This window comes from Podarcis pityusensis, assembly GCF_964106645.2.
Source record: "Podarcis pityusensis genome assembly, chromosome: 4".
NCBI classification, from domain to species: domain Eukaryota; kingdom Metazoa; phylum Chordata; class Lepidosauria; order Squamata; family Lacertidae; genus Podarcis; species Podarcis pityusensis.
This window is the reverse complement of record NC_138027.1, coordinates 21,986,724-21,999,407: the sequence shown is the minus strand read 5'-3', so window position 1 is coordinate 21,999,407 and position 12,684 is coordinate 21,986,724. Positions and strand designations below refer to the sequence as shown.

Here is a 12,684-nt window from a genome sequence, read left to right as displayed (position 1 = left end):
CTTATGAGGAACGACTAAAAGAGCTGGGTATGTTAAGCCTGGAAAAGAAGAGACTGAGGGGAGATATGATAGCCATCTTCAAATATCTGAAGGGCTGTCACAAGGAACATGGAACAAGCTTGTTTTCTCCTGCTCTGGAGGGTAGGACTCAAACCAATGGCTTCAAGTTAAAAGAAAGGAGATTCCGACTAAAGATCAGGAAGAACTTTCTAGTAATAAGAGCTGTTCGACGTTGGACTGGTCTCCCTCTGGAGGTTGTGGACTCTCCTTCATTGGACGTTTTTAAGCAGAGGTTGAGTAGCCATCTGTCATGTACGATCTATTTGAGATTCCTAGCATTGCAAGATGTTGGACTAGATGACTCTTGAGGTCCCTTCCAACTCTACAATTCAACGATTCCATGATCAATGCTTGCAATAAGTTACCTGAATCAGTGGAGGGTGACAGAAAGAAAACCTGGCCAACTCAAAACCACACCTCTAAGGAACAACTTGGATTTGAAAGTAAAGTTTGTGTGGCTGCGATGGAATGGTATATAATTAGCCCTGTTACATTATCTGGGTCTCAGATGCCTAATCCAACTTCTGTGCCCACCCCCTTGTGATTAGGTGTCTAAGAGGAAATCATTTTTAAAATATGCAGTGGGAAGCAACTTCAGCGTGTAATATTACGTGTCTAAGGGTGTTTGAAGAGAAGACAAGCATCACAAGAAAATGTCAAGGGGGAAATCTAGCTTAAATATCTTGAAAGTTAACCTTAAAGGACACACACTGTAGAAACTGCTACCCTTTCAGGGGGTATTCAAGGGCACACAGTACCGACACCTCTTTTGTTGTTGTTTAAAAGTTTGGCACTTACTGCAACAACTTCACGGTGAGTACCGGCACCTATTTTTCTAGAAAAACTTTCAAAATATTTAAGCTAGATCCCCCACCGCCGACATTTTCTTGTGATGCTTGTCTTCTCTTCAAACATCCTTATGTTAATAACAGCCCTGCGAGTTAGGTGAAGAGGGAGTAACAGGTCCAGTATCCCCTAGTGAGCTTCACGGTTGAAGTGGGGTTTTGAATCTACATCGCCTCAGTCTTGGTCCAACATTGGGTGGGATGTTTTCAATGCATTTCACTTCTCCTTAACGTATTTATGTGAGGGTTTTTTTTTTTTTGGTTGCAAGTCGCTTTGGGTTTTGCCTTGTGCAAGAAAAAAAAGCGACTAACAAATGTAACAAATAGTAATGAATAAATAATGCCGCTGACATTATCTCCCTCTCTTTCTTTATAAAGAGAAAGGGAAACAGTAACTCCCTAATGAAGCCTTGGGCTGTTTGCTTCATTTGACCAAGGCTGGTGGCGCCTCTGCATCCAGCTGCTGGACGTCATCCGTTCGAACGCTGCCCTTGAGGCAAACAGGAAAAGGGGCTCCATGGCAACGCCTAGGAACACTGAGCACGCGCGAGGAGGAGGAGGAAGAGGAGACCACTGACGTAACCCTTCGCTCCTCCCTCCGTCCCTCGCAGTTTTTTTTTACGTCGCTTCTTTACAGGGTTGCGCGCGGGGGCGGGACCCGGAAAGAGGGGCCGGTTTGCTTTACGGCGGCGCTCGGCGTTTTCCCTTAACAAGCATGGCGTCCGGGTTTGAAAGCGAGAGGACTCTGGCGGCGCGCAAGGAAGAGAGGCGCCGCCACCGCGAGGCGCTGCTACAGCAGGTGACGGACCGGCTCGGCTTGTCAGCCCGTTGCTGGGCCCTGTTCTCACCCCACTTCTGAAGGAACCCCCCTCCTCCTCCTCTCTTTCTCTTCTCCCTCCGCCCCCATTCAAGGGTCGACGGGACGTTTTTCACCCCTTTTTTGTCTTTATTGTGTAAATAACATGAGGTTCTCGCTCCCTTCACCCCCCTTCAGCCCTTGTTTTGAATCCCCCCCCCCCCCAGGTATTAGGGTCATTTCCCTATTTCGGAACAGCAGCTCTCTGCAACAGCAGGACATGTTTAAATTCCTCTGTGATTGCAGGAAGTATCCCCGAGAACTCTGGGAAATGTAGTTCTCGGAGTTGGGCTAAGGACCTCTGCGCGGTAGTTCTGAGCACCCTTCCCAAACCGCAGGAGTCTTTGGGTGAGGAGGTGGGAGAGGAGTAATTGCAGTTAAAACTAGTGAAAAGCCAATGCGGGTTTGTTTTTTGTGAGCTGCCCTCTTATATTTAGGACATCTTTATGAGGATGTTTGTCTCCATCTATGAATCCTTAGGTCTTATATTTTTTTAAGTTGAATTCAGGAAGCACCCTTCATTCAAAGATCACAGGGCCAGGTTATATGTTTATCGCCTGCGCATTTATCGGCTGAACTTCTGTGGTTTCTGTGTGTGCATTTCCACGTAGGGTTCAACCGGTCCTAAGTGTTGCTTTGTACACCACATAGCTTTCCTACACAAAAGTTACTTGTGTGAAAGAAATTGTTTGTAAATGCCCCTCCCCTTCATAATTTCGTCCAATGTGGTGAATGTGCGTGCACCAAATAGATGAATTATGTGTTAAGGATTGTTAGGAAAGGGATTAAAAACAAAGCCACCGATGTCATAATGCCACCATGCACGTCTATGTTGTGACTGAACTTGAAGTGCTGTGTACAATACTAGTTTCCACACCTTAAAAAGGAAGCTGGAGGGCTGGAAAATGTTCAGAAAAGCACAAGTACGGTAATATGAGGATAGCTTTGGTTGATTGTCGGTTGGTTCTGTGGGATTTATCCTTTGGGGGAGATATTCAGTAGAGATTGATCTTGTCATACATTCTGTTTCACGTCTATATGAAGCTATTGGGAGCTGTCATCAGCGAATCTGGGGATGTTGACATCCAACTTTAATTATTTATATTTATTACTTGCTTTACTCATAAAAGTGACTCAAAGTGACTTACAGCACAGTATTACTTCTAGAACTATTTAAAAGAAGCAAACTAATGAAAAAGCTTTAAAAAATCTATTCCAATAAAAGAGAGGTCTTATGGAACCTGCCCCATTAAAAGAGGTCGCAATTTCTTGTAACCCTTCAAATAAGGGTAAAAAGCCCAGGTAAAAAGAAAAGGTTTTGCCAGGTGCCTAAAAATTAATCAAGATGGTGAGCCTCCCTGGGTGGAGCATTCCCCATAAGTGGGGAGCTGCCACTGAAAAGGACCATTCTTGTGTTTCCATCTTCTGACCTCTTGTTGACGGGGCACATGGTGAGGGGTCTCAGATGACAGTTGCAGATGACCTCTCTGGGGCACAAGCCTGGGCTGCCCAGAGGACAAGTCCCCACCCTTTCAGCCTTGGTGATGTGCTGCAAAGGAAAGCAGAGCAATACATTTGGCTCTAGCTTGACTGCAGGAATTGTTGGAAGGAGGCATACAAGGCACCATCCAACCATCTTAGGGACTCCACTTTGGAATTGTGTATGGTTTACTCTTTAGCTTTTTCTTCTGAAGATGTCCTGAAAGGCAGAGCTACAGATTTTTCCTCAGGGTTTGCTCCAGAAGGCTTTCTCCTGAATCGAGTATAGCCGCAAAGCAGTGGAGTGTGTAGGATTACAGTGGTAGAAAAGGCACTCCCAAGTTGAGTTCTCCTTCTCTTCCACAGCATATTGGATTATTTCCTCCATGTTGTGATAGCACATGTTTTCCCCATTCCTGCTAGTGGCAGCCCATGGCGTGAAGGGAAACAGAATATCATGATTTGGGATAAGTGATGCTACATGTTAGTGGGAAAACACGATGCAAGGATGCTGTCTTCAGAAAAGGTCCCCTGACTGCTGTAACCCATAGTTGTGCTCTTAAAAGCAACAGTTTTCTTGGTTTGTTTTTTCTTGTTTAAATGATGGCAGTATGCAAAACACATGATCCAAGCAGCTTTGAACAAATGGCCTTCAGGACTTCCGGGGTGGCGCCATCGGTAATGGCGGACTCCCTCTGATCTGGAGGGACCAGCTCCACGGGAACGGGTCTTTCCCGCTACGGCGAAGCGGGGACCCTTTCAAAAATCACAGGCGGATGAAGCCTGTGACCATGGGACTCGGTGGGCACCTTTAGCGCCCCCCCAACCCGCAAAGGAACCCACTAACGGGCTCCGGAGCGAAGAGGGGGAAGTGGCGCGGTGCTGAGAGTCAACTGCTTCTTCCGTGGAGCGAAGCCGCACAGCCGTTGCCAGAGAGCGCTGCCTTTTTCCTGGGACAATTTGGCTTTTAAAATAATCACCCGTGAGTACTTAAATCTCGGACAATTGGACTCTAAATAATGATTTGTGAGTAGAAAGGAAAATTGGACTTAAAAATCTACTTTAATTTGGCACTGAAACGGGAAGGTCTAAACAGGAAGTCAGCCTTCCGTTTCTTTGTAGATAGATCAAAGCAAAGACATGGCAAACTAGAGTTCAGAAAATCGCTTGTAAAGGATTAACTTCCATCATTTAAAATTGTTGAACCCCCTTCGGAAGCAGGAGAAGAGGGGGGATTTTTTCCGGACTGTTTAAACCTGCAGAAGAGAGTGTAAAGCAAAGTAACTTTCCACTGTCTTGATCCTGGAGCGGGGTGTCAGGACTGACGTTCTTTGGGAAGCTCATTGACCAGAGACAAACGTTTTTGACAGATAGTTAAAAGAAGAGAAACATAGTGGTTCCACTGTTCCTTTTCGCATTTTAAAGGAACAAATATTGACTAAATATCTGAAAAAGGAAACTTTGTTGTCAGATCTGCCTTTAAAAGAAAAGAACAAAAAGAAGTTCTTCCCCTAGAGAGAGCCTGTGAAACAGTTTCAAATTCTGAATCGGGGAGCTTGCAGCTGCTACAGATTACGATCGTGGGAATAGCCTTCTGACCTTGCAGAACAATGTATTCAGAAGCTTTGCTGCGTGCTTTCTGTAAAACAAGTGCCCTACTGGAACAGCTACATGAGAAGACGGACTTGATGACTGATGCGATCAGAAATTTTGGACAGGCAGTGGGAAATTATATAGAGCCCACCCAGGATTCAAATCAGGAGTGTGCTCTGACAGAACAGATGAGAGAGGATGTTGCTGAACCTTGGGCGCCAGAGATGGAGGGAGCTGTGGCCCAGCAGGAACATGAGTTCTTGGATTTGACAAATGAACTTGGAAAAAGCCAGATTTGGAAAGATAAAGTTTGGTTTGGTTTGGAAATGGGGGGTTGGATAGACCCCCCTATGCAGAGATGTTTGGACTTTTCAAGTCTGGCAATGGGCCGTGAGATGTTTGGGGTTGTGGGGGCTCTTAATTCTGGAGGGACTTTGAAACATGTTTTTAAATACCACATGGAGTTTAGTGTGGACTATGGAAAAGGGGCTGATTTGTCGAGAAGGGTCAAAAACATTGTTAAGTTGGAGTTCCCACGAGTGAAAGGAGCAGGAGACAAAGTAAAGTACAGGTATAAATATGAAGAAGAGCCGCGGAAGGGATATGGAAGGGACTTAAGGGCCTCGGACATAAGATTACCAGGTTAATGTGCTAGATTGATGAGATAGAAAGGACTGACAAAACCCGGGACCAGGAGGAAGAGACGCTGGATGAAGATTGGAAGAAAAAAATATTTTTTTTTATTAGGATTGTTTTATAAAATTGATGAACGTTAGAAAAATGTTAGAACGAAATTATTTGGCTTTAGCAAAAATGTTTAAAGAATTATGTAAGAATATTATGGTTATGAGAAATTGGTATAAATAAGATCTAAGTTTTAAATTTTAAGGTTTTTTATAGTAAGATAAGATTAAAATAGATTAAGGTAATGTAATGACAGAATATTATGAAATATGGAAAGGATTTGCTGCGACGATTAATAACTAGGATACAAAAAAAAGGAGGGGTGAGGAGGTCAAAGAAAGAAGGTAATGACAGTTAAGGATTTGAGAATATTGGATTTGTTTTTAAACGTTTGTGGCATATTTTTGTCTTTTGATCGTGTTATGTTATTTTTTGATTCTGATTTCTATTAATTTGTATTGCTTGATTGTGGTTTGTTTTTCGTTTGTTTTTTCTCTTTCTTTTTCTTTTTTGTTTCTTTTTTGTAATTCTAAAAATTCTTAATAAATATCATTTAAAAAAAAATTAACAAATGGCCTTCATAAATGATAAATGCAAGGTGGCATGGGGCTGAATACTGAGGAAGTTTGCTAGGGATGTTGCAACATGGCAGATTAAAAAATCCTTTAGTGCAGATTGCCTTTCTGCCTTGGGGAAAGGCTATTTAGAACAGAGTTTCTGTCAGCATCGCCCTAGAGCCAGTGCACCAACTGGACTCTTGCACCTCAACCCCGACTGGGCTAGGCGAGCTGGGTAGCACCGCCAGAGACCTCCTTTCTCACAGGAACAGGTCACAGTGCTGTGGACTCACAGCTTAGAGCTGAGAGCACCGGATTCACTGTCTCAATAATACAGTCGTTGCGCAGCAGAGTTTTGCAGAGTCTTGCAGAGTATAAACCACTCGGAGAGCAGCTCTGTAGAATGTCTTCCTTTTATTCTGTAACTACAACTATGATACAAAACTATATACAGAGCTGAATATTCTAAGCATAAATCAATGCTACACTGAGAGTCTGCAGCTGCTCTAACAGCAATCTTATCTCTAGGATCTCTAACACTCTCACTCTCTCTGATACACTGACTGACTGACTCTCTCTCACACACACACACCCTCCTCTTCTCTGGAGAGTCAGCAGAGACCATCAGGAGATGATCAGGAGATTCTTGTGTATGGGAGGGGTGAAATCTCCTCATCCTCCCCCATTTCATCCGACCATTTCAAGAATCTTTAACATAACTGCAATTTACACACACACTCCAAAAGTTGTTCTCTGCTTACAACCTTGGTTAACATATCTGCAGGTATCTCTTTTCCCGGCATATAAAACACTTTTACAATACCACTGAATAAGCAGCTTCTGGAAAAATCTTCACACACATTTCTTCCTTTCAAATACAAATTGACATTTCTAATTAGGCAGATTTGAACAAACCATTTTTCAGAACTCAAATACACGCTTTCCTTCAAATATCAGGTAAGGAAATAAATAAAGCGTTTTGTGCTACTACTCTCAGCACACTTCATGCTAGGTTTGAAAACCCCACCAGAGTTGCTCGTGACCGCAGTCTTTGCAAACTCTTCAGAAAACCTTTTCGGTGGTACACCCTTGGTTGTTCTCTCGGACCTGCGCAGAACTCTTTGATCCTCTTGTTCTGGTGCTTCCTCCTCTTTGGGAGAATGGGGAGCTAAAGTATATGAAGCTGCTAAGTCTGAGTCAGCGTCAGACTCACCTGAGGCTTTTGGGCTCTGATAATCTGTGCCATCATCTGGAACTACATTGGCATCAGGATTATCATCACCAACAACACTTGCCTCCCTCTTAACTTTCTTTGCCCCTTTTGCACCATCATCACAAATGGGATGATACTGAAAAACACCAACTCTGTCCCATTGTGGATTGTCATCAATACTCCTGGTCAGCCTTATGGTTTTCGTGTCTGTGATCAGAACACGATAAGACCCTTTCTCATATCCTAGGAAAACACCATGTTCTCCACGCTTGCTCAGTTTGTCACCCTGCGAGGTGTGCACCCAAACCTCCGAACCAAAAATTTTAAAATGCTTTACACATGGCTTTCTTCCGTGAAGCATCTCATATGGGGTGCAATTTACACTAGACTGGTATCTCCTGTTATACACATGACAGAAAAACGAAAGAGCTTCAGCTCAAAAAGGATTGGGCAGCCCTGAATCATGTAACAGCGTTCTGATTCCTTGCTGCAGAGTCTGGTTTACTCTCTCACATAAACCATTCTGCCAGGGTGATCTGGGCGTGGCTGTCCTATGCTCAATGCCCTGTTCAGAAAGAAAACTCTCAAACTCTTCTGAACAAAACTCTCCACCCCTGTCTGTGAAAAGACAACGTACATTCTCATTATGTACATTTCTGAGCCATTTACAAAACTGGCGAAACTTGGTAAAGGCTTCAGACTTTTTCTGCAGCATATAGACCCAAACATATTTTGAATAGGAGTCTATCAGAACCATGAAAAACCTTGAATTGCCTCTAGAGAGCGCTAGAGGCCCCACTAAGTCTGCATGAATGACTTCATATGGTTTCTTGGCCTCTCTCCCAGACTCTGTACCTTTGGGAGCTTGCCTTGCCTTACTCTCAGCACAAGAAACACATTTCATGTGGTAGGGACATTCTTTCAACTTCATATCCTGAACCATATCAGGCATTTTTGCCACAGCCTGGAAATTCAAATGACCATAAACGCGATGGTAATAATGAATACATTGGTCATGCAACTTCTCATTCTTATCTACAGACAAATTGCAACACTCTTTCTCAGTTGCTTCTGCAGTGCCTGTACCTGAAACAAAAGGCAATTGGTACAATCCATTTACACATTTTGCATAGAGAATGAGCTTGCCATCTCTAAGAATTTCACAGCGAGATTTAGCAAACACCACCTTAAACCCTTGACGATCAAGCTGGGAAACACTCAACAAATTGTCCTGAATATCAGGCGCATACAGGACATTCTTAATAGTTGCATTCAGGCTCTTTAAGAACACAGTTCCCTGAGCCATACTCGTGAGAACTGTCCCATCTGCTTGATGAATTTCTTTCTCTTGCTTCTCAAGCTGAACAAAGAGATTCTTATCTTTGGCCACGTGGTTTGAACAGCCAGAGTCGACCACGAAGAAACTCCGCCCACGTTGACTGGAACAGCGAGAGATCAAGGCCTTTGAAGTAGCAGGTGCTTGGGGATTTCTTCCTCCTCCCCCTCTGCCTCTGAAGTTTCCCTTCTTCTTTGAAGACTTCTTACACTGGAAACTCAAATGGCCTTGTGCTCCACACGAAAAGCACCGCTTCAATTTCAAAGCTTTAACAGCAGCAGTTTCACTTTCACTTTCCCCTGCTGAAGACTCAGGCACATTTTCAAGCATATTTTTAACAGCACAGTCCCGGCTTTCTTTAACAGCCTGTCTGCGATCCCACTCATTCAAGAGCACGCTAGACACATAATCTTCTGTTAGCCGGTCACAAGGCATTGTGGAAATCTGGGCAGCCACTCCATCATAAGACTCATCTAGGCTATTGATCATCAGCATTGCAAACACAGCCTCTGAAATAGCCAGGTCTCGCTGAACAAGGTCCTGTCTGAGACGCTTTAATTGAGATAGATGGCTAGGCAAATCACCACCTTTCTCCAACTGCAGCCTGCACAGCTTCTTAAAGAAAATCACACTGGAACCAGCATTTTGTCTAAGATGCATATCTCTCAACTTATGCCAAACAGCTTGTGCAGTCTCTTGACCCTCTAAGTTCACCAGCAAGTGGTCTGAAACACTCAAAACAATTGTCCCTCGGGCTTTCATATCTGCAGCATGCCACTCAGCCCAATCATCATCATCCTTATCTGGAGGGTCATCTTCTATCGTGTGAAATAGCTTTTCCCTCTGTAAAAGCGCTTTCATCTTTACTTGCCAAACTGCATAGGTTTCAGGCGTGAGGAGAGGAAAGGACAGAGCCATCTGGCCAGAATGTGCACAGGCCATGTCTGCTATTACTTAGAGCAAGACACTTCCCTCGTGCAACACAGATAAAGCCTTGACTCCCTCAGCCACTCTCTCTCCCACTCAGAGCGCAATTAACAGGCAAACAGGGATGCTATCTCCTTCCTTTGGCAGTCAGCAACATACCTCCATAAATCAAGCAGCAGCAAGAGCAACAGCGGCAGCTTGAACACTCTGCTCCAAAACAGCTCTGCTTTTGGGCACCGCAAATCAGTCCAGCATGCAGCGTCCGTTCCACCGTCCGGCAATCAGCAACAGAAACCTCTGGCGACTGGGACGCCTGGGACGCCTGGGATGACTGGAACAACGCCAGGTCAGACGACTGGAACAACGACTGGGCCCATAACCGATGTCAGCATCGCCCTAGAGCCAGTGCACCAACTGGACTCTTGCACCTCAACCCCGACTGGGCTAGGCGAGCTGGGTAGCACCGCCAGAGACCTCCTTTCTCACAGGAACAGGTCACAGTGCTGTGGACTCACAGCTTAGAGCTGAGAGCACCGGATTCACTGTCTCAATAATACAGTCGTTGCGCAGCAGAGTTTTGCAGAGTCTTGCAGAGTATAAACCACTCGGAGAGCAGCTCTGTAGAATGTCTTCCTTTTATTCTGTAACTACAACTATGATACAAAACTATATACAGAGCTGAATATTCTAAGCATAAATCAATGCTACACTGAGAGTCTGCAGCTGCTCTAACAGCAATCTTATCTCTAGGATCTCTAACACTCTCACTCTCTCCGATACACTGACTGACTGACTCTCTCTCACACACACACAGATATGTTGCTGGGCAGAATAAGTAGATAGGCAGGACACGCCTCCTCTTCTCTGGAGAGTCAGCAGAGACCATCAGGAGATGATCAGGAGATTCTTGTGTATGGGAGGGGTGAAATCTCCTCAGTTTCTACCCTGGAGAAGATCAGAATGTGTGAAAGAGAAAGTGACAATGCTTGGTTGTGTTTAGATCATTGGTTTGGATTGGGGCATCAAAATAGAGACTGGTTTAGTCGAATTGCAGTTACCAGAGTATTTTTTGAAAACAGTTGTGGTGCCTGAGGGATGTCATCATGGGTGCATCAGCTGGTGCTATCAGACACTTTCAGCACCTGTACTAGTATTTCTGAAGGTACTGTATCTGATTACTGTGGAAACAAATGCAATGACCAGGTTTAATTTTGAATTGACATTTCATACAAAAATAAAAAATAGGTGTGTAGGATCTGCTTTAGCCTGTTAGATAGGAAATCATGAGATTAATCTAGTACTTGTGTGTATTTTCTTGGAGGCAATCTCCATAGAGCTCCGTCAACCTGACTCTCATGTATTGTGCATAATACTGTAGAATTCAACAAATAATTAAGTTATTAGTATTAAAGATAAAAGTAACAAAATAGACTTAAAGCACCTGGGGTTTATTTATTAGAACTGAATTCCAATCATCCAGTAATTAAAAGGTTCCTGTTTGACAGTCCAAGTCACTATGTTTTCTCCTTCTGCCTATCCTTTGTAGATTTGCTTATGAATTCAATATGTGATCTGTGTTTGAGAAGATGTGATGTATTTGCACTTAATTTTTATTTATATTGTAACTGAACTATGGTGTGAGCAGGCAATGGCTTAGATCTCAAGATCTGTTAGTTATTTGTGGCTGAGAGGGATTTGACTTCTGTTTTGGCTTAAACGTTTTCCCCCACCTGCCATGGCCTTACAGGATATACCATTTTTAAAAGTGAGAGGAGTTTTAAAAGCAGTTTGTTTGATATGGTGTGGCATCACAATAACCCTGTAAATCATTGTTTTTAAATGCTACTGGTCCTCTCGGAGCCCTTTGTAGCTCAGTCAGTCAGTGTTGCAGCAGATAGAAATTGTAGTGTATTTTACTGTTCCTTCAAGTGCATTAGAAATTCTTTTTCTATCCTGCTTGTGAAAAATGTGAGGTTTAGCAATGCTTCTGAGAACATTGAAGAGGGCCTCCTGGAAACTATGTCAACTCTATCAGGAATATAGCTATAATTTTATGAAAAATGCCTCTCACTCCATAGAGATATTGGAGCTTTTGTGCAGGATTTAATAGACCATAATATTCCTCTGCCAAATGGTGGTAAAATGGTGATTTTCACTGAAATTTCATAGAGAAGGGGTTTTGAAAGCATTTTTAAAAGTGTCCTTTTGTCTCCATCTTTGTTACATTCGTTCTGTTTACGCAAGAACTTTCTAGAGTGGCTTCTATATTCATTTGCAAAGGTGAACATACTCAAATAGTTAACATTTTGTCCTCCAAATAATGGAATATAATGGTGTTCAGTTTTCTGGGGTTTTTTTGCTTTTAAAATGTACTAGTTTTTCCACCTGCCTGCACAGTGGGGTTTCTAGAGTCTCTTCTTCCAATAGGAGAGGAGGACAGTGATTTATGGGCTTTGCCACTGCCTGCAAGGCAGGGAGGGGGAAAAAGAATGGTCAGAGCCATCAGAGATGGAGATGAGCACACAGGACATGCCAGAGGAAGAGGCTGTTCAGGTGAATGACAGCCTAGTCAAATCCCCACCATCCCTCGCGCCTCTGTCTCCTAGAGCCAAGAGGGGCCTGAAAAGGGAAGAGCAGCGAGGGCTTCCATTTAGGAGAAGTCTCAGGTTGCTTGCATGCACCCCGCCAGATGAGAGTGCAGAAGTTGGAGGGGAATGTGGTCCCACTGTTGCAGCAGCTGCTCTGCAGTTACCACTCACTATACCGACAAGACATCTTATCCCCAACCCACCAATTATTACAAAGCAAACTTTTGGTGTACAAAAACGCATAGGGTGGAATACAACGTTGCACTCTTCTCATTGTTCTATCTGCGCAAGCACTGCAGCTTGCCAGATGGAACGATTCCTCTTCCTCTCCCTGTTTACGTGCTATTTTAGGGTTGCTCCAAGCCCCCACAAGCCAATTTTGGGGTGTGGGGGGAGGAAAGCCCCATTGCGCAAGCGGGCGTCCTTGCACAGAGCTTCCACTGATGTGACTGGTTAGGTGAATCCCGCTCATGGCAGCAATTAAGCATAATTTACAACCAGCCTATTTATCCCCCTCCACCTAGGGCAATCTAGTATCAAACAAGT

General features: G+C 43.9%; 1 protein-coding gene across 1 annotated transcript in view; it reads left to right on the top strand.

Annotated features, from left to right (window-relative positions):
• Nucleotides 1–1,545: 1,545 nt before the first annotated feature.
• Nucleotides 1,546–12,684, top strand: part of CWF19L2 (CWF19 like cell cycle control factor 2) — a 74,529-nt gene continuing 63,390 nt past the window's right edge. The window contains exon 1 of the mRNA XM_081001891.1: nt 1,546–1,704. Within this exon, the coding sequence (XP_080858017.1) occupies nt 1,621–1,704 (84 nt within the window). The 5' untranslated portion in view covers nt 1,546–1,620. The remainder of the gene's footprint in view (nt 1,705–12,684) is intronic.